Source organism: Mustela nigripes, chromosome 12 (assembly GCF_022355385.1).
Source record: "Mustela nigripes isolate SB6536 chromosome 12, MUSNIG.SB6536, whole genome shotgun sequence".
Taxonomy (NCBI): domain Eukaryota; kingdom Metazoa; phylum Chordata; class Mammalia; order Carnivora; family Mustelidae; genus Mustela; species Mustela nigripes.
Genome location: NC_081568.1, coordinates 2,847,222 through 2,872,194, shown reverse-complemented (window position 1 = coordinate 2,872,194; position 24,973 = coordinate 2,847,222). Strand labels below are relative to the sequence as shown.

General features: G+C 47.8%; 1 protein-coding gene across 1 annotated transcript in view; it reads right to left on the bottom strand.

Annotated features, from left to right (window-relative positions):
* Positions 1-24,973, bottom strand: part of LOC132028156 (uncharacterized) — a 54,016-nt gene that overhangs the window by 5,443 nt on the left and 23,600 nt on the right. The window contains exon 4 of the mRNA XM_059416770.1: positions 115-166. Coding sequence (XP_059272753.1) covers positions 115-166 — 52 coding nt within the window. The remainder of the gene's footprint in view (positions 1-114; positions 167-24,973) is intronic.

Sequence of the window (24,973 nt, the reverse complement as noted above, 5' to 3'; positions counted from 1 at the left end):
GAGGAGAGGGTGCGCCGCGGGCCGCGTCCGAGCATCCCGGCGGGGCGGAGGGTGAGGGGGTGCCCTCCCCGGGACCCCCGTGCTGGCAGCAGGTGCAGCCCAGCCCGGACTCACCGCCTGGCCTCCTGCGCCACGGAGGAGGAGGGTGCCCGGTTCCTGGAATGCACTAGTGGTTGAACGGACAGACGGACAATGGCATGGCCTCCATGACGTCGGACGGCCAAGAGGGGGTTTGCTGGGCCCCCGTGCAAAACGGCGAAGCCGGGTTCCGGGGCAGGCGGCGGGTGCCACGGGACAGAGAGCACCGTGTGCCCAGGATGGGAGGTGCATGTAAGCGCTCACTAGGAGGCTGGAAGTCTACAGGCCCATAAATAATTCACCGTTGGAACCTGCATTCAGCACAGAGCCGCATGTGGTTCCAGGATCTGCCTCGCATCAGGCCCTGATGGCCCAGAGGGGTGCCGGGCTGACACGCAGGGCACTCCTTCCTTCTGGTGCTTCCAGACCAGCAGGGCATGTTTGCAAAGTCTTTGTTTAAGGGAACTATGGAAATGCACAATTGAATGTTTTGTCATGGGCGTGTAGAATTGAAATCTATTTGAAGACATGATTGAAATACAGGGCCCGGTCCCTTCCCCATGATGATTATAGGAAATATTTGTGACTGGGTCTGCACCATCTCTTTGGTGAGCCTCACACACAGAAGCAAGTTTACCCATCCCTCAATGGGGCGGAAGACCCTTTTGGAATGATTTCTGAAGGTGGTTGTCAAAACATGTCTCCTTTTCCAGTTTTTAAACAAAGATGATCCTGAAGGCTGGGAGCAGGAGCAGGGAGTGTAGGGCAGGATGGAGACGTCAGGGACCTACGTTAAGTCCCTCAGAACCCAGGTGAGAAACCCAAACACTTCATGCCAGACTGCCGCTCCGGAAGAGAGGATATCTGGCCAACTACTGATGGGAATAAAGCTATTGAACAAGTCCCCAAATCCTTTGCTGTGCCTACATGTGGGACCCGATGTCCCTGAGTTCTGTCCCAGCCTGGCTAACGCCATAACCCCCCTCTGCTCCGTGGAGACCTCAGGCTGTCTACAGTGAGACTCTTCCTGAAGGTCCGCACTCAGCCTTGATCCGTGCAGGCCAGCTGGGGGTCTGCAGCCATAAGGCCCGTTTCATTACGATTCTCGAACGGACTGTACTGTTGAGAAAAAGAATGTTCACAAAGTGTCTCCCTATAGGGCGGGGATGAGAGGCTGCGCCCAAGGAAATGGGTGTGAATCGCTGTGGCCCGCATCCAGCGACGAGAGACGCGAGGCGAAGAACCGGGAACAGTTATTCTCACAGACTGTTTCCAGGTACTACTGATGACATTGATCCAGGATGAACCTTGAAACTCGGCTTATGAGGAAAGCAAACAGTAAGAACAGCTTTACCTGCTTCTTCCCATGAGCTCTCCGGGACGCCTCTGAGTGTGTGCGGAAAAGGAATGAAGGTGGAAACTATTGGGGAATCGCCTGTGTAGGTCACCGGGTTACACCCCGACTCTGCTTTACTACGGCAGGGTCAGAAACCCCTCAGGTGGACGACCCTGCCCAGTTGAGGGAGGCGTGACCACGGCCGAGCCCTGCGTGTATAAGGCTTCGTGACTGGATTCTGATGTCGCAGAGTTCGCAGCTGCAGGTTTCATTGGCCCTAATCAGCAGAAATAGGATTCTCTGCCCAGTGGCCGAGCTCCGTCAAAGAAAGTGACCCCTTTACTGTGTCTAATCGACAAATTGACACTTGAACGAAATGCCCGCGCCTGGAAAAGTTTCTTTATACTTTCCATAATCTACAGAATCATCGATTCTGAGGAGACTCTCTACATCATACTGACATTCTTTCCTCAACCTAATGGCTTGTTTAATTATCTTGGAGGTGTCTCGGTGGGACGCTGTGATGTTAACCCTCTGTGGTCACGGAGCCCACCGCTGAGTCAGGTGTCGGTCTATAAGGAGAACACTACTTACGTCAACGGAAAGTGGTTTTGGTAAAGTGTTACTAGAAATGTAATCTGATTTTTGATGGGAATTCACATAGTGCCAGATGTCAACCGTGACATGAGCAGTAAGATACAATCCGTTTGAGATATATCCCATCATTACATAATCCACGAAATTGTTTGTAAACTTTAGATTTCATGCAGAATCTTCAAATGCACATGTCCCTATGCTCCTTAAAAACTAGTTAGTACAAGTTAGCAAATATTTGCCACAACATGGCGAATACTTCACAATTTGCAAAAACAATTTGCAAGCAGTTTGAAATACAAAAGCCATGAAGGAAAGCCAGGGCTGAAGCAGAGGACAAAGGGGACCGCCACAGTCGACAGGGCTCAGCTTCAGGAACCGGTGGAGGCGAGTAAGCAGACACGCTCACGTGGTGAACGGTCTCCTTCGCACGGTTGTTAGCTGGCTGTGAACTCAAACATCGTAGGATAGCGATGAGGTTGTTATTGTATTTTTAATGAAGAAAGAGGTAGGCATTTCACCATTCGGAATGGGAACAAGCAAGCAGCAAAATCCAGAAGCTGTGGCGGGGGTATGTGCTTGATGGAAATGAACAGGAATGAGTCCACGTGTCTCCGGGGACTGGTCCGGCTGCACAGTTGCCGTGGGCAATGCCTCGGCTTGTGCACGCATCTCAGCCTCTCCGGCCAAGGCTTGAAGGGAGGCCCCGCTCGAAGGCTGCCATGGCTGGGCAGAGGCAGGGTGGACCCACGCCGGCGTGCAGCAGCCACGTCAGGAACACTGAGCTGGGAGAACCCAGGTCTCAGTCCAGGCAGTTTCAGGCTTCCTTTCTTTCGGGGTGGCTGGACCATTACTCTGTCCTCACTGAACAGTTGGCCTGGGCCCTGCATTAGCTTGAGGGCCGCCATATAAAGCACCCCAAAGGGGGTGGCGTTAAACAGCGAGAACTTAATGTCTGACCATTTGGACACCAGAAGTCCAACATCAAAGTGTTAGTAGAGCCATGCAACCTCTGAAGGTTCTGGGGAGAATCTGCACCATGCCTACCTTTCAGCTTCTCTGACCCACCGTCAATCCTTGGCATTCTTTGTTTCTGGATACATCACCCCATTCTCCGCTTCAGCTTCCGGTGGTTCGGTTCCCTCTGTCTGTGCCTCTCTTCTTACAAGGGCACCAGTCACAGGGGATTTGAGCCCATATGAATGTCTCCATCTTGATTACACTGAAAAGATCCCATTTCCAAAGAAAGTCACATTTCCAAGTATCAGTGGTTAGGAAAACAGCATATCTTTTAGGGGCACATGGATTCAACCCCACAAACACTTAGGAATTTGGAAATATCACAGCTTGGCTACATCAGGGTCCCATTGATCCTCTGCTTCAGGTACTGACCCCACAGCTAGGAGTAGTATGCAGAGAAGAAGGAAGAGCTGCATTTCTGAGAATATAGACTCGCATTGCAGGCTGGTCATGGAGGCAGGGGAGACCGTGTCGCCGTGCCACATCTGGACCCGAGGAACCCCATGTGAGATTTGCAGGCTTGGACTTGCTGTAAGTCTTCAAGGAGAAGTGTAGGTGATGTTCCTGCTGGAGACCTGAAAGGAAAACTTGGGCAGAAATAAATGTTCGAACCATAATATTGAATTACAGAGATGGCTAAAGCACAGAGAAAATCTTCAGTGCCATGACTATAATAAAAAAGAATAATTGACAATCAGAGAGGAAGTTTCTATCTTAGTCTCTGATGATGCAAAGAAGAAATGAAAGTATTGCTTAACCAACTGTTAAATCAACCCAAATTGTTTTTAATTATGGACCTCATCTCACGGCAACTCCAACTTTTTATTTCCAGTGTACCATACGGAGGAGATGAAGATGCTTTCTTCCCATATGTTTTCATGCTATCAAACAACACACTTCTTGGAAATTACCTTAAAGACTCCAATTGAATATTCTTCTTTTTGAGTTGAGCTCTGAAACCATCCGTGAATTTCCAAGAGACTCTGAGTTACATTTGAATAGAAATAGAGCAGCCTTATGCTGGTAGTGGGGGAGGAAAGTGATATACAACATAGATGCCACAATAATCCTATTCGCGAGGCACTTTGGAATCTGCATCCTTAGACCGACAAACACATGCCACATTAACTTTTCAATGATGAGATAGTGCAGGAGCCTTAGGATTTCACGCAGTCATCGAGGACAGCTGCACTGAGTCTTGGCTTTGTGCCAGGCACTGCTCTGTCTGCTGGAGATCCATCGTGAACCAACAAAGATCGCTGTCCTAGGAAGAGAAAGCTCTGGTCTGGCCAAAGGAAATGATGTTAATATATTAATTCAACATTTTTGTTGTTGTTGTTGTTGTTTTAAGATTATTTATTTATTTATTTGACACAGAGAGAGAGAGAGAGGGAACATAAGTAGGGGGAGTGGGAGAAGGAGACGCAGGCTTCCCACCGAGCAGGGAGCCCAATGTGGGGCCCAATCCCAGGACCCTGAGATCATGACCTGAGCTGAAGGCAGACGCTTAACGATGGAGCCACCCAGGCGTCCCAACAGGATATTTTCTGACTTGTCCTTGTCACATGTTCAAATACGCCCAGTCCATACTGAGCGCAGCCCCATGCGATGGAAACAGAAAGCAATGAGGAGCCCCAGGCGAAGGCATGCACTAAAACCGATCGGCTAAAAGAGGGATCTCGCCAGGGAGACTGGAATAATCCGACATGATGGACGAAGCAAAGTGCCAAAGTCACCAACACTGATGCTGGCTCCCAGGGACCCAAGATCATGGAAGACAGTGGAAAGCAACAGGAAATAACATTCAAATACTTGTCAGATTTGGCTAGGGAAAGGAGATAGCTTGAGAGCGTACTAACTTATGTCTGTATATTTGCAAGACTCTGACTAGAGAGCAAATGCTTCCTCACTATAAGTAGATTGCTCTGACAATATTTTTAACAATGTTTTTAATTAAAAGGCACTTGGAAAAGAAGGGAGGGAGGGAAAGAGAAAAAAATGGTGAGAGAGAAAAGGAGAAAGAGGAGAAGCCGGAGGGAGAGGAGGAGGAGGGAGGAAGAAGAAGAAGAAAGGGGAGGGGGACGGAGGGGGGAGGAGGAGGGGGAGGGGGAGGGGGAGGAGAGGGGAGGAGGGGGAGGGAGGGAGGGGGAAGGGGAGGGGGAGGAGAGGGAAAAGAACAAAGGGAGGAGGAGAAGGAAGAAGAGGAAGAGGAAGGAAGAAAAGAAATTTAAGCTGAGATTTAGCAAAAGTGAGAAATAGTCCTAATTGTCCCTAAAAGCAGGTATAGGAAAGGTGAGAAATGGTTTAATTATGCAGAGAGACTCCCCATAAAGAGGGACCTAAAACTTTGGAAATGTCCAGGACCATGGCTGAGAATGGACGATGCATCAACTGAGGCAAGAAAACCAAAAGCACCACAAGCAGGAACCAGTTCATGCCATGAGCTGGCTCCAGCGTGAACCTTTGGGATCTTGGAGGAGCATCATCCAAAGTTACCAACTCAAGAGCTGGTTCTGAATAAGGACAAAAGTAGCCCTTGCTCTTCCTGAATGGTCACAGCACATCTTGATGCACATGAGGAACATTAAAATATATGAAGATACAGAGAAAAAAAAATCTTGCCAAAGGAGAGAATACCTCATGAGAAAGTAGAATAGACAAAATGGTCTGGAAGTAATGTCAACAAAAGATGCTTGAATTATTCAGTAAATGAATAAATGAAAGGACATCTAACGTCTATAAAAATAAATAGACAGATTAAAATGCACTTTTTAAAGATTTTATTTATTTATTTTAGAGAGAGGGAGCAGGGCAGAGCAGAGGGAGAGAGAGAGAGAGTGAGAGTCTCAAGGAAACTCCCCACTGAGCATGGAGTCCGTCACCGGCCTCCATCTCGTGACCCTGAGATCATGACCTGAGCTGAAGTCAAGAGTCAGATGCCCTACTTACTGAGCCACCCAGGGGCCCCCTAAAGGACACTGATATGAGAGGGAACCAATAGCAAACCCTGGAAATCAAATATAAACCATTTATTTTAGAAAGACCCAATACGGAAGATAAAACCATTTGACAAATCACATTCCTGAAATTTTGTGCCCTGCGGAGAAGATGGTCACAGCTGAAGACAGGGACGCAAACACCATACAGGCTGAAGAAGAGGGTCAGGCATTTCTACCAAAAGAAGAGATGATGGCGTGACAAAGCGTGGCGGTCACACATTTTCCTGGGCTCTCAGAGAGTCAGCACACATTCCAGGCTGAGAAGAATAAACAGACTCCGTCTACAAGAGATCTATTTGAGTTAAAATCACATAGGATAAAATAATAATAGAAAATGTACCAGGGACTTTATTAAAACCTCAAACTTACCAGTGTGATTATCCGTGCGGACATGAGGCATCTCCTATGCGACAACAAACTAGGAAATCATAAAGTGATGCGCCTGCAGAGAGCGGAGAGCAAGGAACGGCAGGCCTGGCCCTTCAGACTCAGTGAGTCCACTTCCAAGCGAGGAAGAAGAAGCTCCATTCACGCGGCCCCGCTGAGGAGCTGATGGAGTCACGCGACAACGCTGTTCCTGTCATTTGTGTCATTCATGAAGGGAAGCTTCCGAAAGAACAAAGTGGGAAAAGCAGGACGAGATAAGCTGATCAATTGTATGAAGGATGCACTTAGCTATTGATTATATCATATTGTTTCCATCTCCTTAAAATGGAAGTGGAAGGCGTGCCGTGGCAGCCTGCAGGACAGGACAGGGCTGTGGCGGGAGGCGCTCCCACTGCACATTCTTGTTTCATTCTGGAGGAGGGCGGCACAATGAGTATTTTTAGATAAGTGACATAACACGATTTTGGTATTTAAAAAGATAAAATACATGGGTTATGAAAAGACAGATAGATCCATATGTGTGTTTGTTTGTGGAAAGGCTGACATTATGGATCTCAGAGAACACCCACGGCACTCCTGATTGAAAAGCAGGGAGATAACTGGGCTGCAAAGAGAGGCCAACAGTCAGATTGATGGCATCGTACCTAAGTTCAGCACTACCTTAAGCTTGAAGAAGAATCTGCAGAAAACAAGGTGAAATACCATCTCTCGGTTATTCTGAGCATTTACCTGATGTAGACGTGCCGTGACTGTCCTCTGAGCTGTCACATCACAGGGGGACTTGCCGACACTTGTCCTTGTCCTGCCCTGTGCCGAGTAACTTGACATTCACTGATCCATTCTGCCTCACAGCTTTCCTCTGAGAGATGTGGTAATGGTCCCATTCTCCAGATGTGGAAACTGAGTCAAAAAGAGGCCAAGTGGTTCACCTGGGGCTACACAGTTATTAAGCAAAAGGGTCAGGATCTGACATCAGACTTCTGAGTACTTTTTCCCATTTCAAGGTTTCTAAACTCACCACTGAGGTTACTTTTGGTCAGATAATTCTGACCAAAATTATTGTATTGGGGCAGTTCTGTGCCTTAGAGAGCATTTAGCAGGACCCTGGACCCTACTCACCAGGTGCCGAGAAACACCCACTCCCTAGTCTTGATAATCAACAATGTCCCCAGATGCTGGGTATATCCTCTGGGGGCAACATAAAAGTCACTCCTGGCTGGGGGGGACCTCTGCATTACACAACCATGCCCGGCACTTTCGAGGTTAAAGAATCTACAAGCATCGTAAGGAAAGTTGTACAATACAGAAGAAGAAGGTGACATACTATCCTGACCCGCACGTAAGTGTTTTTTTTATAATTCGGCCGACGTTCTTCCCATCATTATTCTGTGCCTTCGCTGATATGCCGTGAAGACTTATTTTTCACTCTGTGTTACAAGACAGATAATTTCCAAAACAAAACATATTTTGCTAATATAATGTTTTTATGATGCCTTAACATTCCATTTTATGACTATTAATTTAATTAGAAATTCCATCATCTTTGAATTTACATTGTTTCTTAAGTTCATTACTCTACTATTATTGTCTTAACCCTATATTTGTTCATTTATACTTTGCATGCCTTTATTTCCTTAAGAAGAAAATCTTAGAAAAAATGATTCTGGGCTGAAAGGTATTCCCATTTTTAATTTTAATATACATTTGACAAATCACATTCCTGAAATTTTGTGCCTGATTAAAATCCCACCAGAAAGCATGACCATGTGGATTAAATTTTGACCTGTATTTAAATCATCCAAAGTAGTAGATAGAAGGAAGCTTCTTTTAGGGCTGAGAAGTACATGTCTGTGATCATTTCTGACACCTCGGCCATTTACATGCCCCTGATCGGGAAGCTTGATGGGGCCATTTTCACCCACAGCCCTTCTTCCAGGAAGTGCTCATGAAGAGGACTAGGTCAGTGTTCAATAGAAAGGACGACATAAATTTTCCAATGAGGAGAAGAAACTAGACACGGAGAAGCCACAGGGAAGTTAAACGGTGTTTATGAAATGTGGAGAATTAGAACAGGGGCCGTGGAGAACACCAGCACCATGGGCACAGTGAAGACCCATCCTAGATGTGAGCATGTTGAGGGATATTCTCCTTATATTTGCATGATTTATTGAGTTGCTTGATTAAAGTATAGTATATGTGTGTACCCACGTGTGTGGGAGTGTGCAGATAAGTGTAGAAGTTTTGTACGGCTTGTTGAGTTGGGTTTTAATTAAAAGAAAAAAGGACCCACACAAAGTCACCTTAGAGGAGAGCAACCTCAGCTCTGCCCGACATGTTTATGAAAATGCATTAGATGTAGCCACTCTCTGCCCTGGGTATCCACGTTCGCCTCTTCCTTGGGCCCTGGCATATGCGGTTGCCATGGGGTAGGCAGGTTGATAGTATATGATGATCCCAGTCTCATTAGGGAGGAGGGATGAAGATGTCCCTCACTCTGCCCCAGGTGAGAATCTCGTGCGTGGGGTGCTCTGTGTGGATCAGGTGGATTCAGTCTCTTGCAGGGTGGAGCAGGGCTGGGCATGCGAGGCGAGCATCACAGGACGAGCGCACAGTGCCTTGATGAGAGGACCGTGTGCCTACAGGGCACATCTGGGTCCCGCTCAGTATGTGATGAAGTCTGGAATATACCCCAACAGCACCTCCTTGACTTGGGAGTCATGTCTTGGGAAGCCTGGAGTACAGAGGTCTTCAGGGGTCAGTGTCAGTGACAGAGCATAGAATAAGTAAATGAGCCCCATGACGGACAAAGATCTGTCAGTGTCCCAGATGCAGAAACAGGTCCAAGCACAAGCCCTCTGCCTCCTTTCTCTGATTAGTCTTTGAAATCAGAGAAGTTCACTCTAACTCCAAGGTTCTGGGGAGAGCCGGGAGTGGGCAGGAGTCTCCAGAGGAGGTTCTGATTTCTTGATAATTTGCAGGAGGAATCTTAAATGTGATGGAAGAACCTACACCTATTATGAAGGTGCATGTTTTCATCATGGTGTGTGTGAACATGTGTGGGAGTGTGTGTCCCTGTGTGTATGCAGTTGATCAGATGGATAAACTATCGCCACATGGTTGTGAAGCGTGGAGAGAAGAATGGGGTGATCCAGTCAGGTCAATCCTGGCATGGTTTCATCGTGAGATGTGGACAGGGAGATCTGTGAGATGACTTATCAACCTGAGGCTGAGACAATATTGCAGCCCGCCTCTCCCGGTGCAGAAGGGAGAAGTTATGGACCCATTAAACTGGTGAGCCTTGGCTTGATGAAGAGCCTGGCGCGGAGCTTATTTTCTGCTTCTCTGCATTCATAGTTCATCAACTGCAGTAGCCAAGCACTGGAACAGATTTTGTGGTTGGTTGGGCCATGGTGATCTATGGTGCTGGCGGCAGGGAGTCATTTCTGAGCTCACAGAAATACTGAGGTGGGGAAGGAAGCCCCTGGGACTGGACTGGACCCACGTTCACACCTTTACGATGCAGCGTGCAGAGTCCATCCATCAGTCTGGTTTTGCTCATCTGGAGAGCACAAGCAATCCCTCTCAGAGAGGCAACCCTTGAAACTGTAAAAGCAACGGCTGTGTTCCCCAAAGAAGAGAGCCCCCTTACTGTGTCAAATAGACCCAGCTTTCTGCCGTATGTGTAAAATGCGTATAGATGCATTTACGTGGGTACCGAGACTCCGCTCAGATGGATTTTAGGGCAGTGGGCATGGGATTGACTGTGGGTTTGTGTTCTTCCTTGTTCCCTCTCCCAGAACTGCTTGGCAGGCGTTATTGTCCTACTGGACAAGTCCAAGCTCAGTAAGGTGGACTCCGCTCCTCGGGATGATCTGAGTGAGGTTCAGAAAGGCTGTCCGCCCAGGCGCTTGGACACAGCGGTCCAGGTTCTAATGTGCGTGTCTTCCTCCCACACATTCCAGAGACCTGCACCTTCCTTTCCGGGTCACGTTTTCCTTAAGGTTTTTCCTTTTTTTTTGTTTTTGGATTCCCAAATGTCTTTCAATTTGACATTTCAAATCTACTTCGAATGAGTGTGAGAGGGTGTGTGAAAGAAAAGGGAGCCCTCATGAGACGTTTTCACTGTAGCTTAAAGCCCCTGGCTGGCCCACGGTGGCATGGACCCTTCTCTGCGGATGCATTCCCCTGTGCCTATAGTGTGGCCTCGTGTTGTGCTGACCTCGTGGTGGTCCCTTGCACTGTCACCCTCGCTGCTCAGCTCTCCCTGCCTTTCTGACCTTGAATGCTGAAGGAGTGGTGTCTGTCTGCCCGGGCTGTAATGTTCAAGGGTGCTGTGGAGATCATCATCTGCTCAGCTCCACTGGCATTGTGAGAGAACGCGCTGGGAGACATCGATGGACACGTCACGATGAACCGCTCGTGTGCCTGCTCTCCATTGAAAGGGGGAAAAGATCAATGACATGATTTTCTGTTGTTCATTTAAGCCCAGACAAAACGTTGTAGCCATACACCTCTGAAATTGGTACTGGAATTCTGTGTATATTTGAGGTGATTGGTTCTGTTATACAAGTCAGCAGTTCTCAGTTCAGGGGGCTTTACCTCCCTGGGGAACAGCCAGCAATGACTGGTGAGGGGATCTACCAGCACGAGACCAGAGACACTGCTAAAGTCCCTACCATACACAGGATAGAACTGGCCAAATAATTACCCAGCCCCAAATGCCAATAGTCCCAAGATTGAGATACCTGGGTATAGATAGAAAATTAAAAAGTCTATTTATATACTGATACATGCAGCCAGTTTGGTAGTTTTGGCAACCTCAGAAAAATATTAGATTAGATTTCATCTCACATATGACAAAACACTCAGACTGGCATAATTGGGAAGAACTGTTAACATCTGTGATGCATTAATTTCACATTTCTGTGAAGATTGCTTCACGTCCCTTAATAAACTTTCAAAACAACAACTTTACTTGCTTTCCACTATGGATGTGCAAATAGAATGCTCTGTGTCGTATAGAAAATACTTGATATTTTGCTTTCCTGTTGATCTGATCTGGAGTGTTGGAGTCACAACGTGAAGGTCTGTGAGTCAGAAAGCAGCTGCACTGGAGCCACCAGCTGGGCCGACAGAAAGGATGCTCCCCTATGAAGAGCGCGGCACAGAAGGCAGCAGCTTCCAGCTTCTCTTAGCAAGGTCTTCGCTGACCGTGATGGTGACATTATACATTATTGAACACCAGGCGGGACTTATTTCAGTCTTAGAGCACATACCCGAGTGATAGATGAAAAGCATTTAAGAATATTGAGTGATCGACTTAATGACTGACTCATCTGCCCTTCCTTCCTCCCATGATGCCTACTATGAAGTGTTTGTGCATGAGGATTTTTGCCCAAGAGTATTCCAATTCCCTGAATAAGAACAAACTGACCCAATGACACAATGAAAGAGTAACTTTCCTGACTGAAATCCAGACTATTTTTTTTTCTCTATTAAGTAGCCAACAAACTCCAAAAGCAATTATGGAACGAGTAAACTTCAGAGAAGTGCACATGTCCCAAAAAGCTTGAAAAATTATAAAATCAGCTGAGTTGTTTATGAACATCATGACCCAGAGTACAGAACATTCATTTTTGCAACCAAGAGAACACACGTGACAGAGGAGAGTCAAATGAGAAGTATTTAGGAAAATTGGTTTTCATGGCCAAAGTGAAATATTTGGGAAACCCAAAGCATTCTTCAGCCCGTCCAAGAAGACTCAACAAATTGATGTGACCAGATGAATCTGTTGGCTTTTTCTTCTTTGCCTCCACCTTCTTAGACTCAAACTGGGGCATGAACCAAAACATATTCCACAGGCATACTGGTGAGGCTTTGCGCAGCTGGAAGCGCCTGGCGCAGAGTTTATTTTCTGCTTCTCTGCATTCGTAGTCCATCATCCATGGGAGAATGGAGAGGAGAAGAGGGGAAGATGGCATTACTAAGGCAGACTGGGAAATCCGACATGGGCTTTGTTGCATTAGTGCATGAGTTAGAATATGCTGTGCTTGGAGGGCTGTCAGCTAATGAAGCCAACAAGCAAAGGCTTCATGTTCAGTGTTGTGGCCAAGTGTTTGTCGAGCTTCTACTGTGTGCAGGCCCCTTGGTGGAAGCATCACAGGGCACAAAGATGCACTCAGACCCTGTCCCTCCTTCAGGTTATTTGGAAAGTGATGGAAGACCCATGATTTAATGTCTAATGTTTCCATCAAGGACATTAAGTCACCGATTGATTTCCCAGATTCAGGATCAGAAAGTGGTTTCATTATTTATTTCAAAATTTGAACCTCAAAACATGGATAATGCTATTTCCTAAAGATGAAATGTCCTGGAATTCTAGCAATGGCTGGTCAACAGTTTAGAGAAGCTGCCTTTTGTCTCATTCTTCTAGAGGGTAGCCATCGGGCTTGTGGGTCGTTCATAATGCAGGGCTTTGAAGTGAAAAACAGAAATGAGGCTCTTAAGACTCCATCCACACGATCTTGGTAATTAAAAATTTTTGATCTCTGTTCCACTGACATAGCTTGGTGTCAACAATTCAGGGACTCTGAGTCCATGCCCTTCGAGAAAGAGCCTGTTAAGATTCACCTGAAGATTTATTTGGGCCAGTTTGGCTGTAAATAAAGAGAAGTCTACGTCATGATTGTCAGATCCATGAGACAGCATCATATTTCACATCAGTTTCCCAAATGTTTACAAGAAATCATGTTAAAGTGTCCCCTGAGTTTCATATGATTTAGGTATTTCTCTGTTATATAATATCTACGAAAGAGATTTAGTACCATACCCTCAAGAAATACCTTGAGAGTTTTATATTTTGGGGAATATTTAAACCTAGAACAAATGTAAGTGTTACTACAACAACGCAACATACAGTTCTAATTAAAATAGAGTCAGTGATTGGATCTGTGAAGCTAGACACTGACCGATGAGGCCACTGAATCTCGAGGTTTGGGGAGGTTAATATAACCAAGGTCAACATCTTATCAAGGTTCTGAGTACACCTTTAGTAGGTTTTTTTTTTTTTTTGTAATGTGTATTTCAAAATAGTTTTAAGCTATGTAAAATAACAAACACAAAAATATTTAGAATGAAGATAAGAAAAGCAGACTCAGCCACGTGGATGGCTTCATCCACCAACAGGGAAATCTCAAGTAAGTAAATTCATCAGAATTCAGCATAAATCTTAGTAAAACAGAATGCAGCTAACATTTATATGTAAATATGTCATAAATTAAATACATTAATTGATATGTTTTGACGAATAACCAAATGTATGTAATTCTATCATCAGAACTAATCTATGTCCATATATTCCAGAGACCAAACACCAAATTTCAGTAAATATCTGAGGAATGCCTTTCGATGCCGCACATAAAGTAAGCAACGAGTAGGGCCCTGCAAGGAATCCCAGGGGCTCTAGTCACATCATAAACTGCTTCCAGGTGTCACAAATGTGTACTTGCACACAGCACACTTTTCTGCAAGGTGGGAAGAAAATTAAAGATGTCCTACTTTGCTGCTGAAAATAACAAGTCAAATAAGAAGACACGTTTCCTGCTCTGAGGATGTATAGGGGCCTGGGGTCACTGTGTAATCCTCAAGTAATACAACAAGAATAATCTCTTTTCAATACCCAAGATAATTTTCCTCTTTAACCAACCAAAAGAAAACATTTGCTTTAGCTAACTGAAGTACAGAATTAGGGAGACAGTACTCTCTGGTGAGTAGAATTCTGATTTTTAACATTTAGAAAAATCACCTCTAGGGGCAAGAGCTTAGAGCCCAGGAAGAACATAGTAGATGGAGTTTGTGGGGCACAGTGATGGAGGGGACAGCACTGTACAGAGAAAGGACTCCGGAGATGCACAGTCTTGGTCTAAGGAGAAAAACTGTAGTGTCTCAGACAGAGAGTACTCTGCGTGTAAATCATGACACAGTAGATATTGCAAAAGACAATGCTAGTGAACTAGAAGAGACAGTGATAGATACAATTTGAAAGAAGACATACAGAGGGCAAAAAACCAAAAAGGTTAAAAAAGCATGGAGCACTGGGTGAGGTACAAAAACAATGAATACTGTTATGCTGAAAATAAATTTTAAAAAATTTAAAAAACAAACAAAAAAACAAACAAAACAAATCATGATTCAGCTGTGGGACAACTTCAGACTAACATGGGTATAATTGGAGTCTTCAAAGGAGGGAAAGGCAGGAAAAAATCTTTGAAGAATATTGGTTATACATTTTTTTCTTTTAAAAAATGATATTATGATTATTATTATTTTAATTTGAGAGAGAGAGAGGGAAAGAGCCTGAGTGGGAGAATAGACAGAGGAAGAGGGAGAAGCAGGCTTCCCACTGAGTAAGGGGCCCAACAGGGGGGCTGGATCCCAGGACCGCGAGATCATGACCTGAGCTGAAGGCAGAGTCTTAACCCACTGAGCCACCCAGATGCCCCTGGTCATACATTTTCAAAATTTGATAAAGCTGTAAGCCACAGAAGTATAACTTGATCAAAACTATGAACCCACAGAAGTTAAATGAGCCCCTCGAACAAGAAGCATGAATAACTGATATCAAGTCTCTTTCTAATCAAATTGCTCAAAACCTATATATACTAGTTGTTGGCTCCGTGTAACAAATTACCCCACAACATAGTAACTTGAAACATTTGTTACCATCTCAGGTTTCTCAGGGTCAGGATTCCAGGCAAGACTTAGCTGGCTTCCTCTGACTCAGTCTCCAGCAGAACTGTCCTTGTGGTGCTGCCCAGGACTGCAATAATCTCAAAGAAGAACTGGGGGAGAATTGGTTCTCAAACTCATTCAGTCTGTGGCTACTCAGCAGTAATTGGCTGAAAACATCATTTACTTACTGCTTGGTCCTCTCCCTAGGGTAGCCCATAACGTATAGCTGAATAGAGTTTGGAAGTTTTTTCAAACTTTATGCAGATTTTAGTACCAGTTTGTCCTGCATCAAGGAAAGGAGATTCAAATTCTCTCTGTTCTGAGAATAAGATACTTTTTAATGGTCGAAGAGGGGAGAATAATAGAGCTCATTCCCTGTGAAGGGCTTTGAGAAGGTATTTTCACTATGAAGAGGGTGGGAAGAGGGGCGATCAGAAGTCTGGGGTTGGGGGATGGGGGCCTTGGTGACTTGCTCTGGGTGGGTATAGGAGCTCATTTCCTATAGCTCAGGGTAGAATAACCCTTACACAGAAGTCCCAAGTGCTCTGTGGAGTGGGGACAACTAGAGAAACAGACAGGCGGGTGATTCAGGACAGAGAGGTGCAGGGCATAACACGCATCTCCTCTCCAGCAGCTCAGAGGAATATTGGGGCCACCTGAGCCTTCCCCATACCCTCCAGAGGGTAGGCACCCCCAAGAGGTTCAGCCTGGGGCTGGGTTCGGAAAGCACATGACTTCAGGGTTACCGGGCGGCTTCTGGAATCCACGGGCACAGTCTGAACCTCTACTCCACCCGCTCCTCCTTCTCTGTGACTTTAGGGAAGTCAGTTGGACTTGGCCCTCCAGCACAGAGAGGGTGGCGATGGAGCCTGTCTCGCAGGTTCGGGACATGGGCTCTGAGTTCTCCCTCACACCCCACCGTCAGGGTAGAGCAGACACATGGCACTCATTCAACACCCTGAGCCTTGATGCCTGTGCTCCCGAGTGGACGGCCCACAGCGGGGACGGAGGCGGAAGAGGTAAAGGCCAGCAGGAAGACGGACAACGGCGGGCCGGCCTGTGCCCCCTCCTCACCTGGAGACACCCGTTAAGTCCAACACTTCTCTTTCCAAACTGATTGGTTTGAAAATGAATGGGCTAGATCAGTCGTAGTCAGAAAAGGCTTACAGCAGCCACTAGATTAGATTCTGTCTGAATTCTGGGGTTTGGTGTAGCAGTACGTTGGGTCTTTCATCTCACTGGTCAAATATACATGGTTTGCAAACACGTGCACAGGGAATCTGAAGGTGTGTTTCTGTCGGTTCTGCCATTAACCACTACCTCAAAGCCACACACCCAGCCGTCGTCACCTCAGCCTCTGATTTCGAAGCAGAAATGTGGATATTAAGTGAACGTCGTCTCTTAGTGCCCTACCTGCTCTCACACTCTGGATTTCTAGATGTGTCTGTTTGATTGAAACAGGAGCATATCGTTCAGATCGCGGCTCCCGGTGGCAGAGAAACCTTCCCCGCCTTTTCCTCTGTGGGACACTCACCAGCACAGAGTCAGGCCCTCCTGCGGTTCAGCACAAGACTGTTGACGTGGGTCATTCTGATCCACTCGCTGAACACTCTGGTGGGGGGACGTGGGCGTGCGGCTCTTCTGTCCTCCAGGGACGCGGGAGCGAGCAGGTGGAAGTCCCCGGGACTCAGGAGCGTCCCCACTGCCCTCCTCATGGTTTGGCCAACAGAAGTGCATTTTCCTCTCTGTGTCACACACACTGGGCCCCCCTGTGTTACTTCTCACAGATTAGTAAGGGTGGGCTGGTGAACTGCATTTGTCTTCCTCAAAAAAGACCACAAATGTCCAACACAATACTTGTTTTCCTAGTGAAGCCCTCGCAAACGATATTAAATCCTGCTGTCGCGACTGCATCCTTGCTGGAGACAGAGTCACATTTGGCCGTGGTGACGCCCACTGCAGAGAACGCACATGCCGCAGGGAGGAGCCAGTCCACCTTCCACGTCTAATGATGGACGTGTAAACCTGAACCCAAACGAGGAGTGACTGGTTGTCTATTCTGGATTTTACCCAATTACACCTAATAAGATTTTCCATGAAGATAAAGAAAAATTCATTTCTCACTGAGATCATGAACACACGCGGCGATCGCTGTATGGCTCGTGGGAAAGAGGACATCAGTGCAGAGACGTTTACATGCACATTTGCTGGGTGCCACAAAGCAGTGTGAGGTGAACTGTTCATGGCAATCTTCAAGCCGGCCTTAATTAAAAACAAGACACTAATATTATTTTTCAGAAGCAAAGCTGCCTTCTGAATGTGATAAGTAGGGCCCATCAGCTGATGACTTAAGCTAAGAAGCTGGGGCTGGAGTGTCTTCCTAGAGAGGCAGACTAGAAACAGGACAAGCACAGAAGGGCCACCCGCCCGGATCCCTGGGGCACTTACGGTCCCGCCTAAGCAGTGGTCCGCCAGGCAAGTAACCCTTAACCAAGTAGCCCTGAAACTCATTGTCTCCATCTGTAAAATGGGTCTAAGAATCGCCATCAGTAAAACGGCCCCATCCACAGGAGCGACTTGATGAACGTCTTCTTGTATATGAACCACTAATCTTAGGCACATTCAGGCGCTCCTCAGGATGTGTTTCTAAATCTTCTCGAAGATGCCCATTCCTCTTGACTCTGGCCAGGAAAAGGAAAGACGGGCGGGTTTCTCGCCTGCAGAAGGTCATTTGCATAATCAAGGTAAGAGCATTATGGGAAGGGGAAAGCACAACTCTTCCTTTTATTCTAATTCCTTTCAAACATCGAATAGCCCGATCTGATGAGGACGTAAATAACTTCAGGTGTAAGCTGATTCCGGGGGTTCTTGCTGGTGAAGGAAAACAGCGGGGACCGAGCGGTTCATCACATCACAGCCCTCGGGGGTGGGGGGCTCTCATTCCATAGCAATACTCAGAAAACTATAAAGCAACCGTGCAGGATTGCGTGGAAGGTGCTTCCGAGCCTGCCTGTGGCACCATCTCCTGGGAGCGCCTGCCCATGGCGAGGCTGAGGGGCCCCTGTTTCGAGGAGCAGCCACTCCCGACCCATGAGGAGGCGTCCAGGTGTGGAGACCCAGTCGGGGCTGCATCCCTTACAAACCCCCAGGCCATACTGGGGAACTGGAGCCTTCCCTCAGGATTTCCAAGCAGGGGTCCCCATCTGTTATTTGTGGGAACATTCTATAATGTTTTAAATATTTCGATTTCTCCCACTATGAATGGAAAACATTTGCTTACAGTGTCCTTATGCTCAACAGTATTTTCAGTTACACATAAAGATGCTTGTGCAGTGGGCACCATAGAGCTCACTGGTAGAACGTGACTGCACTGACAGGCCCGTCACAGGGCTGTGGCACACACAGTCAGGTGCTGGTGGAGGCACACACCGTGAGCCGCGGCTCTGTCCCAGCTGCTAGAACTCTTTCCACATATACTTTGCATTGACCAGAAAAGAGGAAGTTTGCATCGGCATAACGTGAAAGCCAGTGATGACATCAGGCGACACGTTGTATCGCTGAGTGTCCTGCCAGGGCTGTGCCTACCCTCCTAACCATTGTCAAAGTTAATCTAGGACTGGGAAAGCTGTGTGTAGTTCTGATCTTTTGGCTTATCCTACCCCTGCTAGATAAGTGTTAACCTGATCTAAAACGGAGAGAGAATAGCTTGCAGTGGGGTACGTGGCTGGAAATAACAAATACCTGATAGACACAGTCCGCAGGGGGATGTTTGCAAACAGGTGTTTTTTTTCGGGGACCAGCTGAGAGTTGGCTGGACCGGATTTGAGAAGAACCATGTCTCCCTGGTGGTTCTGCAGAGACAGAAGAAGCCAGGTGAGGAACGTTGTGAGAACAGGGGAGCCCAGGGCTGAGGTGCTCCCGACGGGGGAAGAGCATGGAATTGAGTTAGCGTCTTGGGGGATGTGAGAATGTTACGGGGGTGTACATCGTGGGCAGCTCAAAGTCGGGATGCAGGTATGTCTGCAGATCCCTCTGTGATGGGTGGCGGGTCCCACAGAAACTTTGAAATCATTATTTTCACAGGCCGTCCTCCGTCTCTCAAAGCCAATACTCTTAAGCATCGATCTAAGAGAGCTAATTTAGAATAGAGATGCCCAAGCCCTCTGCTTCAAAGATTCTGACTCAGTGGGACAGGTGGGGTGAGCCCTCCAAAGTCCGGGACACCAGCTGAGTAGGAATAGAAGTAAAACTCAGGGAATTGCTGGGACGGTGGTCGGACAGCTTCTGTAGGCCCGTGGGGCTCGGATAATATTTAAACATGATTTCAACAATTTGCCTATTTGGAGCCGTATTCAGATATCACGATTTTGCAGTAGTTATTGGTGTGTTTGCTTTTTATGGAAACACAATTACTTCAGAAATGTTTATTGCAATAATAAAAGGCGCTGGTCCGTTTAAGCAGTACCGTATATCAATATTTACGTCTCAGATGAGTCCCCAAACTCCTTGAGGGTCTGTGAATATGTCTCCCCCGAGTCTGTCGGATGGTGTGTGCATTTGCTCAAATGCTCAGAGCTCTGTTGAATGGGACGGATTCCAAGGACTTTGGACGTGGGAGCAATCCCTCGTCCGTCTGCCCAGAGGTCACGGCAGAGGAGTAGTGAAGAGCGCCAACAGGACGGGGTTATTCTGCGCTTGGAGGACGGCGGCCACGCTTGCTGCTGGAGTTTGTGGGACTAGGAGGTCACGGACGCGGTGCCAGTGGGAAACTTTCGAAGGAGGAGGTTACGGAAACGCTCGAGCCCCGGCTTCGGGTGCTGTCCCTCCTTCCCTGGCTCTCTGTTCAGTCCCCGCCAGCTTGTCTCTCTGCCTGCGGCCCGCTTCCCGGGGGGCCTGTACAGAGCCCCTCGACCACTGGGTGCGGCCCAGGTCGGTCTGTCGTGTGTGCTGGCAACTCCAGATTCCATGTCCCCTTGGCCTGGGGACCAGCAGACGTGGGCCCTCCCAGACCCTCCACCACCCATCACGCTCTTTGCCGCAGCCGCTGCCCCAGGGACCTGCCAGGACCCTTGCCCGCCACCTGGCATCTCCCGCTGCCCTTCCTCTCCCTGCCCTGGCACGTGTGTGTCCTTCCCAGGGCCTGGGGTCTGCACTGTGACCTTGGAGGTGCGTGATCCTCAAGCCAGCGCTGTGTTGCTGCGGGAGAGGTGATTTTGGGTGTAAATGTGAGCCTTTCTGCTCCCGCTCAATACCTTTCCATGACCCCTGAACAGGGACAGGGTGGTGACGTCCTGCGGGCTACACTGAGAAGCACAGTCCTCTCTTGTTTCTGGCCATGACCTTCACTCTCCCCTCACAGCGAGCAACCCCCAACCAGCCTGAATGTGCTGGGGCTGCTGGGACCGAAAACCACAGCCTGGGCAGCCCACACAGCCCAGGGGGGCTTTCCGACAGCTACGGACATTACAGGTCTGAGCTGCAGCTGTGGGCAGGGCTGGCTCATTCTGCGTGAAGCCCAGACCTGTCCCCTGGGCTTGTCAGCAGCCCTGGTGTCCTTCTGTCTCCCGGTGAGCTTGGGCCTGCGTGTGAGCCTTTGGCCGCCTTTCCACTTCTTAGAAGGACCCTAGTCCTACTGGAAGAGGAACCCCCCACCCCCGCCGATGACCACGTTTTAACTTAGGCATCTCTGTAAAGACCCCGTTTCCAAAGTCCGGGCATCTGAGGTACTGGCACCAAGGATTCAACATAGGAATCTGGGGGGCACGATTTAGCCCAGACCCCTGCTGGCTCACCGCTCCTGGCAGAAATCACACGATCTCTCACGCGCCGGAGAACCCTGCCTCTCACACTGCTGTACTGTGCTAGCAGGGGTTCTAGCCCCTCCTGGGCCCACCTCTGCCCTTCCTCAGACCTGGGTGACGGATCTGGTGGGGATCCATGGATTCTCCAGCACTCACTGGGTTTCAGGATCACAGAAGTCAGCCTCCTTCCCCCTGAAAGACCGATTCTGTGGCCTCGTGTACCAATCACCCCCGTGGGCGCAAGGGGGGTGTTGACGTGATCTGGAAGGAAGAAATGAGAGATTCAACTACAGGAACCAATTTCTAGGAAATCTAGGATTTCGATTTTGCTAATAAAAATGGAATATTGGAAAATATGAGTGGAAGAGATTCTTTTTCAATTGTATAGCCGTGAAATCTTTCTACACAATACCATTTTCGGATGCAGTTCCTTTTTCTCTCTTGCTCTGACAACTTTAGCTCAGTTGAATTTCTAACAGTAGATCAAGGCCACGTGTTGGCTTTAAAAATCATTTGTAGACATAGAGCAATTAAAGAAAATGATGTCTAATTTATCTGGTCTCAATAATATGGATTTCTTAATGGGCAGGCATGCCGGCCTTCGGTCGGTGAGGACGCTGTCAGAGCGAGCTTCCCGTGGGCCCTGCTGTAGAAATCACAGCAAATCCAGTTCCTGGCATCGCTCAGCGCTTCGCCGGTAATGACTGAAAACAAGGATGATACGATAATTATTAAGCGGGCTGATTTCAGAATACTATTGCGTCCATGAATCACTTCCAGTTTAATGAGCAGGAACAATGATGTACCTCTGAGAGTGACCACGTTTACTGTCAATTTGTGACAACAAATCAGTCGTCACAGAAAGCAAAGTGAAGCACACCACCACTCAGGTGTTCTGCGCCTTTGGGGTGGATGGGCTTTGGGGCAGTCACAGGGGAGGTGTTGGTGCAAGCGGTGAGCCCAGATCCTGGGGTGAGGGGCCTCGGCCCACTGCCTCCTGCCTTGCCCAGCCTGTGGCCCCGAAGCTGCTCTAAGAGGAGCCGACAGAAGAGCCCTGTTATTTTGGGGTAAGAAGGTTCTTTTCTCAGGCCAAACTCCATTTTCAAATAACAGCCGCCTAATAACAACTCAGCGAAGGCAGAGGGCATAAAGAATAATAACATGAAATAAAGCATGGGATGCTCTGTGGCCGACCTACAGCTTCTCTGCCAATGATAAGATGAAACGCAGCGCGCGTGCCCTCATTTAAACCGTCGCTCCCGGGAAACACCTGGTTTGCACCTACATTAGAGCTGGTCTTCGTAGGTGACTGAGTTCAAGTGAAATCAGAAACTTCACCGGGGAAAGCCCTCCTGCTGCATTCCAACGTGACAGCCAGAGTCCCAGCGCTCTTTTCTGGAAAGCCGTTGCTCTATGTACGGAACTCTTTCTGCTTTAGGCTTTCATTGATTCTCTTCAAAATGTAAGTGAATGGGACCAGGTTTGCAGAGCCGAGCTCCTTTAAAAAACATCAAAAAGGTGGCCACTTCCCGAGACGGATGCTCAGTTTGATTCTGTAAAGGGGTTAATTGAGCAGGAAGACTTTGTCAGAGGCCTGGGGTCAGGAGCTGTGTGTGCAGCCCCGTGACTTACCCTTGAAAAAACCCAGAGGGGGGCAGGAAGAAGAGCTTTGCCTTAAACTGCCTATGTCCATGCAGGGCTGCCGCTGAGCAGACTCCGAAACCCCTTTCTTCTTTCTTATTCTATTTCTTTTATCTCCTTAGAAAGTCCTCCTGTGACTGAGCTAAATTTAGCCCTTGGAAGAGTCTGCTGATAATGAGTAGCACATACATTTTTTTGAACAAGATTCCCGTATTCTTTTTTCTTTCAATCTCCCTCATTATGAACCAAGTAAACAGTCAGGATGGAATCAGACCAAATCTTCCTTGTGAGGCATTGTCCCAGTGTACTAGAATTTCTTAGCCACCTGCTGGTTTAATGCTATTTGGGCAGGTTAAAGATTTGAATTTGAATAGAATCAACCCGAAAGTTCTATCGTTCTCTTCTGTATAATGTGCTCAAAATCACCGACATCCAAGTAAGGATTGTGCGTGCCTTGTCGTGCTGGTTCTCTTAAACTGGTAAGTGGAACAATTCTGACCTCATCCGGAATGGGAGACTCTGAGTCCAAATGCCCTCTGCTCCTCCCTCGCTGGGTCACTCAGTGTCCTCCTTGGTAACATGGGGAGGAAACGTCTGTGACGCGGAGCTGCCGTGATGATCAAGCCAGCCAAGGCTTACAGCGCTCTGGGCAGCGACACGCATGCTGCGCTCTCCTGTGATGACCACGGCCATTGTAGTACCGTTATGGGCTCCTGACACATCTTCTTCAGTCAGTTCTCCACCTGGCCACAAGGCACAGACTTTGCTGTGTTCCTGCCCTCAGCAAACGTTCTGCGAGTGTTGGCGGTCTTCCAGGAATGAAGGGATGAGTGAGAGGGGTTCCTGCCCTGAGTGAGCTCAGGAACACGAGGGCACTCAGGAGGTGTGGGCCTTCGGACCCCTAGGTCGGGACAGCCGGGGTCTGAGAGCATGTGGGAGGCTCCCCAGCAAAGGCCAGTTTGGGAAGGGTGAAGGCTGTCGAAGCCACGGACTCAGCTGTATGACCTTCCTCCTATGCCACACTTGTGGCCAGTGACCAAGGGAAGAGACTGTTCCCCTGAGGGCTTCTAGGCAAGCACGGGTCAGCATGGCTGTGAGTTCAGTGGAGCACAGATGAGTCCACACACTGAGTGTCTCCAGCTCCGTAGCAGTTTAGACCAGAAACAGCTCAACGGACATGTATTGACATGAGGGACATGAGGGTGGGTGTCTGCAGAGGGCTGTGAGGGCCAGGGGAGCAATAGCCCAAGAACGCTGCGGTCATGAAGGTGACAAACCCTGTGAGGACAGCAGGGTGTCCCAGGGAAGGACCTGACAGGAGAGGAGAGCACTGTGGGGAGGGATGGACCTCAGAGCCCTGAGAACAAGAGCCCGTGCACCCTCTAGGTGACTCGCTAATGTGACCACTGCAAAGTGTTAATTGTGAGGCATAGGGCAGGGGGCTGAGCAGATGGCAGGGGTCAGTGTGGGCTCTCAGAGACTTACTGGGACTTCATTTTTAGGCAGTGGGTGTGTGTCGGGGCTCCCTGGCTGCATCTGGGCTGAATGCACATGGACTCTCTCGCTATGAGGATGCTTCTTATGTGCATCCAGACTGGGCTGAGTTGCTCTCCTCATGGTTCTCTTCTTCCATCTGGAGTGTCTTCACTACCCATTTCTGGTTGGCTGAACTCCAGTCCTCCTTCAAGGTGCGTCCCAGAATGTGTTATCCCTGTAAAATATTCCCACCTATTCTACCACACAATGGAGCAATGACCAACCGAAACCAATTTGTTCTGCTAACTCTTCGTTTCTCATTGGTATTTCTCATTTGAATACTTTCCAAAATGCTTGATATTGGTAATCCCATACAACCTCATTTATAGGGTAAGGGAGAACACAATGTCCACAGGATTCGCACAACACGCACTATGGTCTCATGATGGAGTCTCAGCCAGCTCTTTACTTTCTGAAGTTCTCTGATGACAATTTGCACAAAATGTTTGCTCCTGTTAAAGCTCATGGTTGATGTAACTACATTCTGGAAACAATTTTCTATTATCTATAGGGTTGGCACAAAGCCATACAAAATTATTTGGTCCAATAGCGGGGCATAAATCTCTTTAGGGATTAAACTTCAGGCACCATTCCTGAGGGTATAAGTTATAGAATTCTCACTCCCTGTTCATGCAAGAGTGGAGCGTGTTGCCAAAATCTTTTCAATACGCATGCCTTCAATAACATTGATTTTGTTAATGGATGCTCGACAGATACATTCTTCTTGGAGCTGTGCAGTTCCGTGACAGCATTTGTGCAAAGTAGTTCAGTGAAATATTTCAGAGTATTGAGCGGACTACATTGCACTGGGTAGGTGGAGAGAGGAGTTGGAATATGAGCAGGAGGAGGGG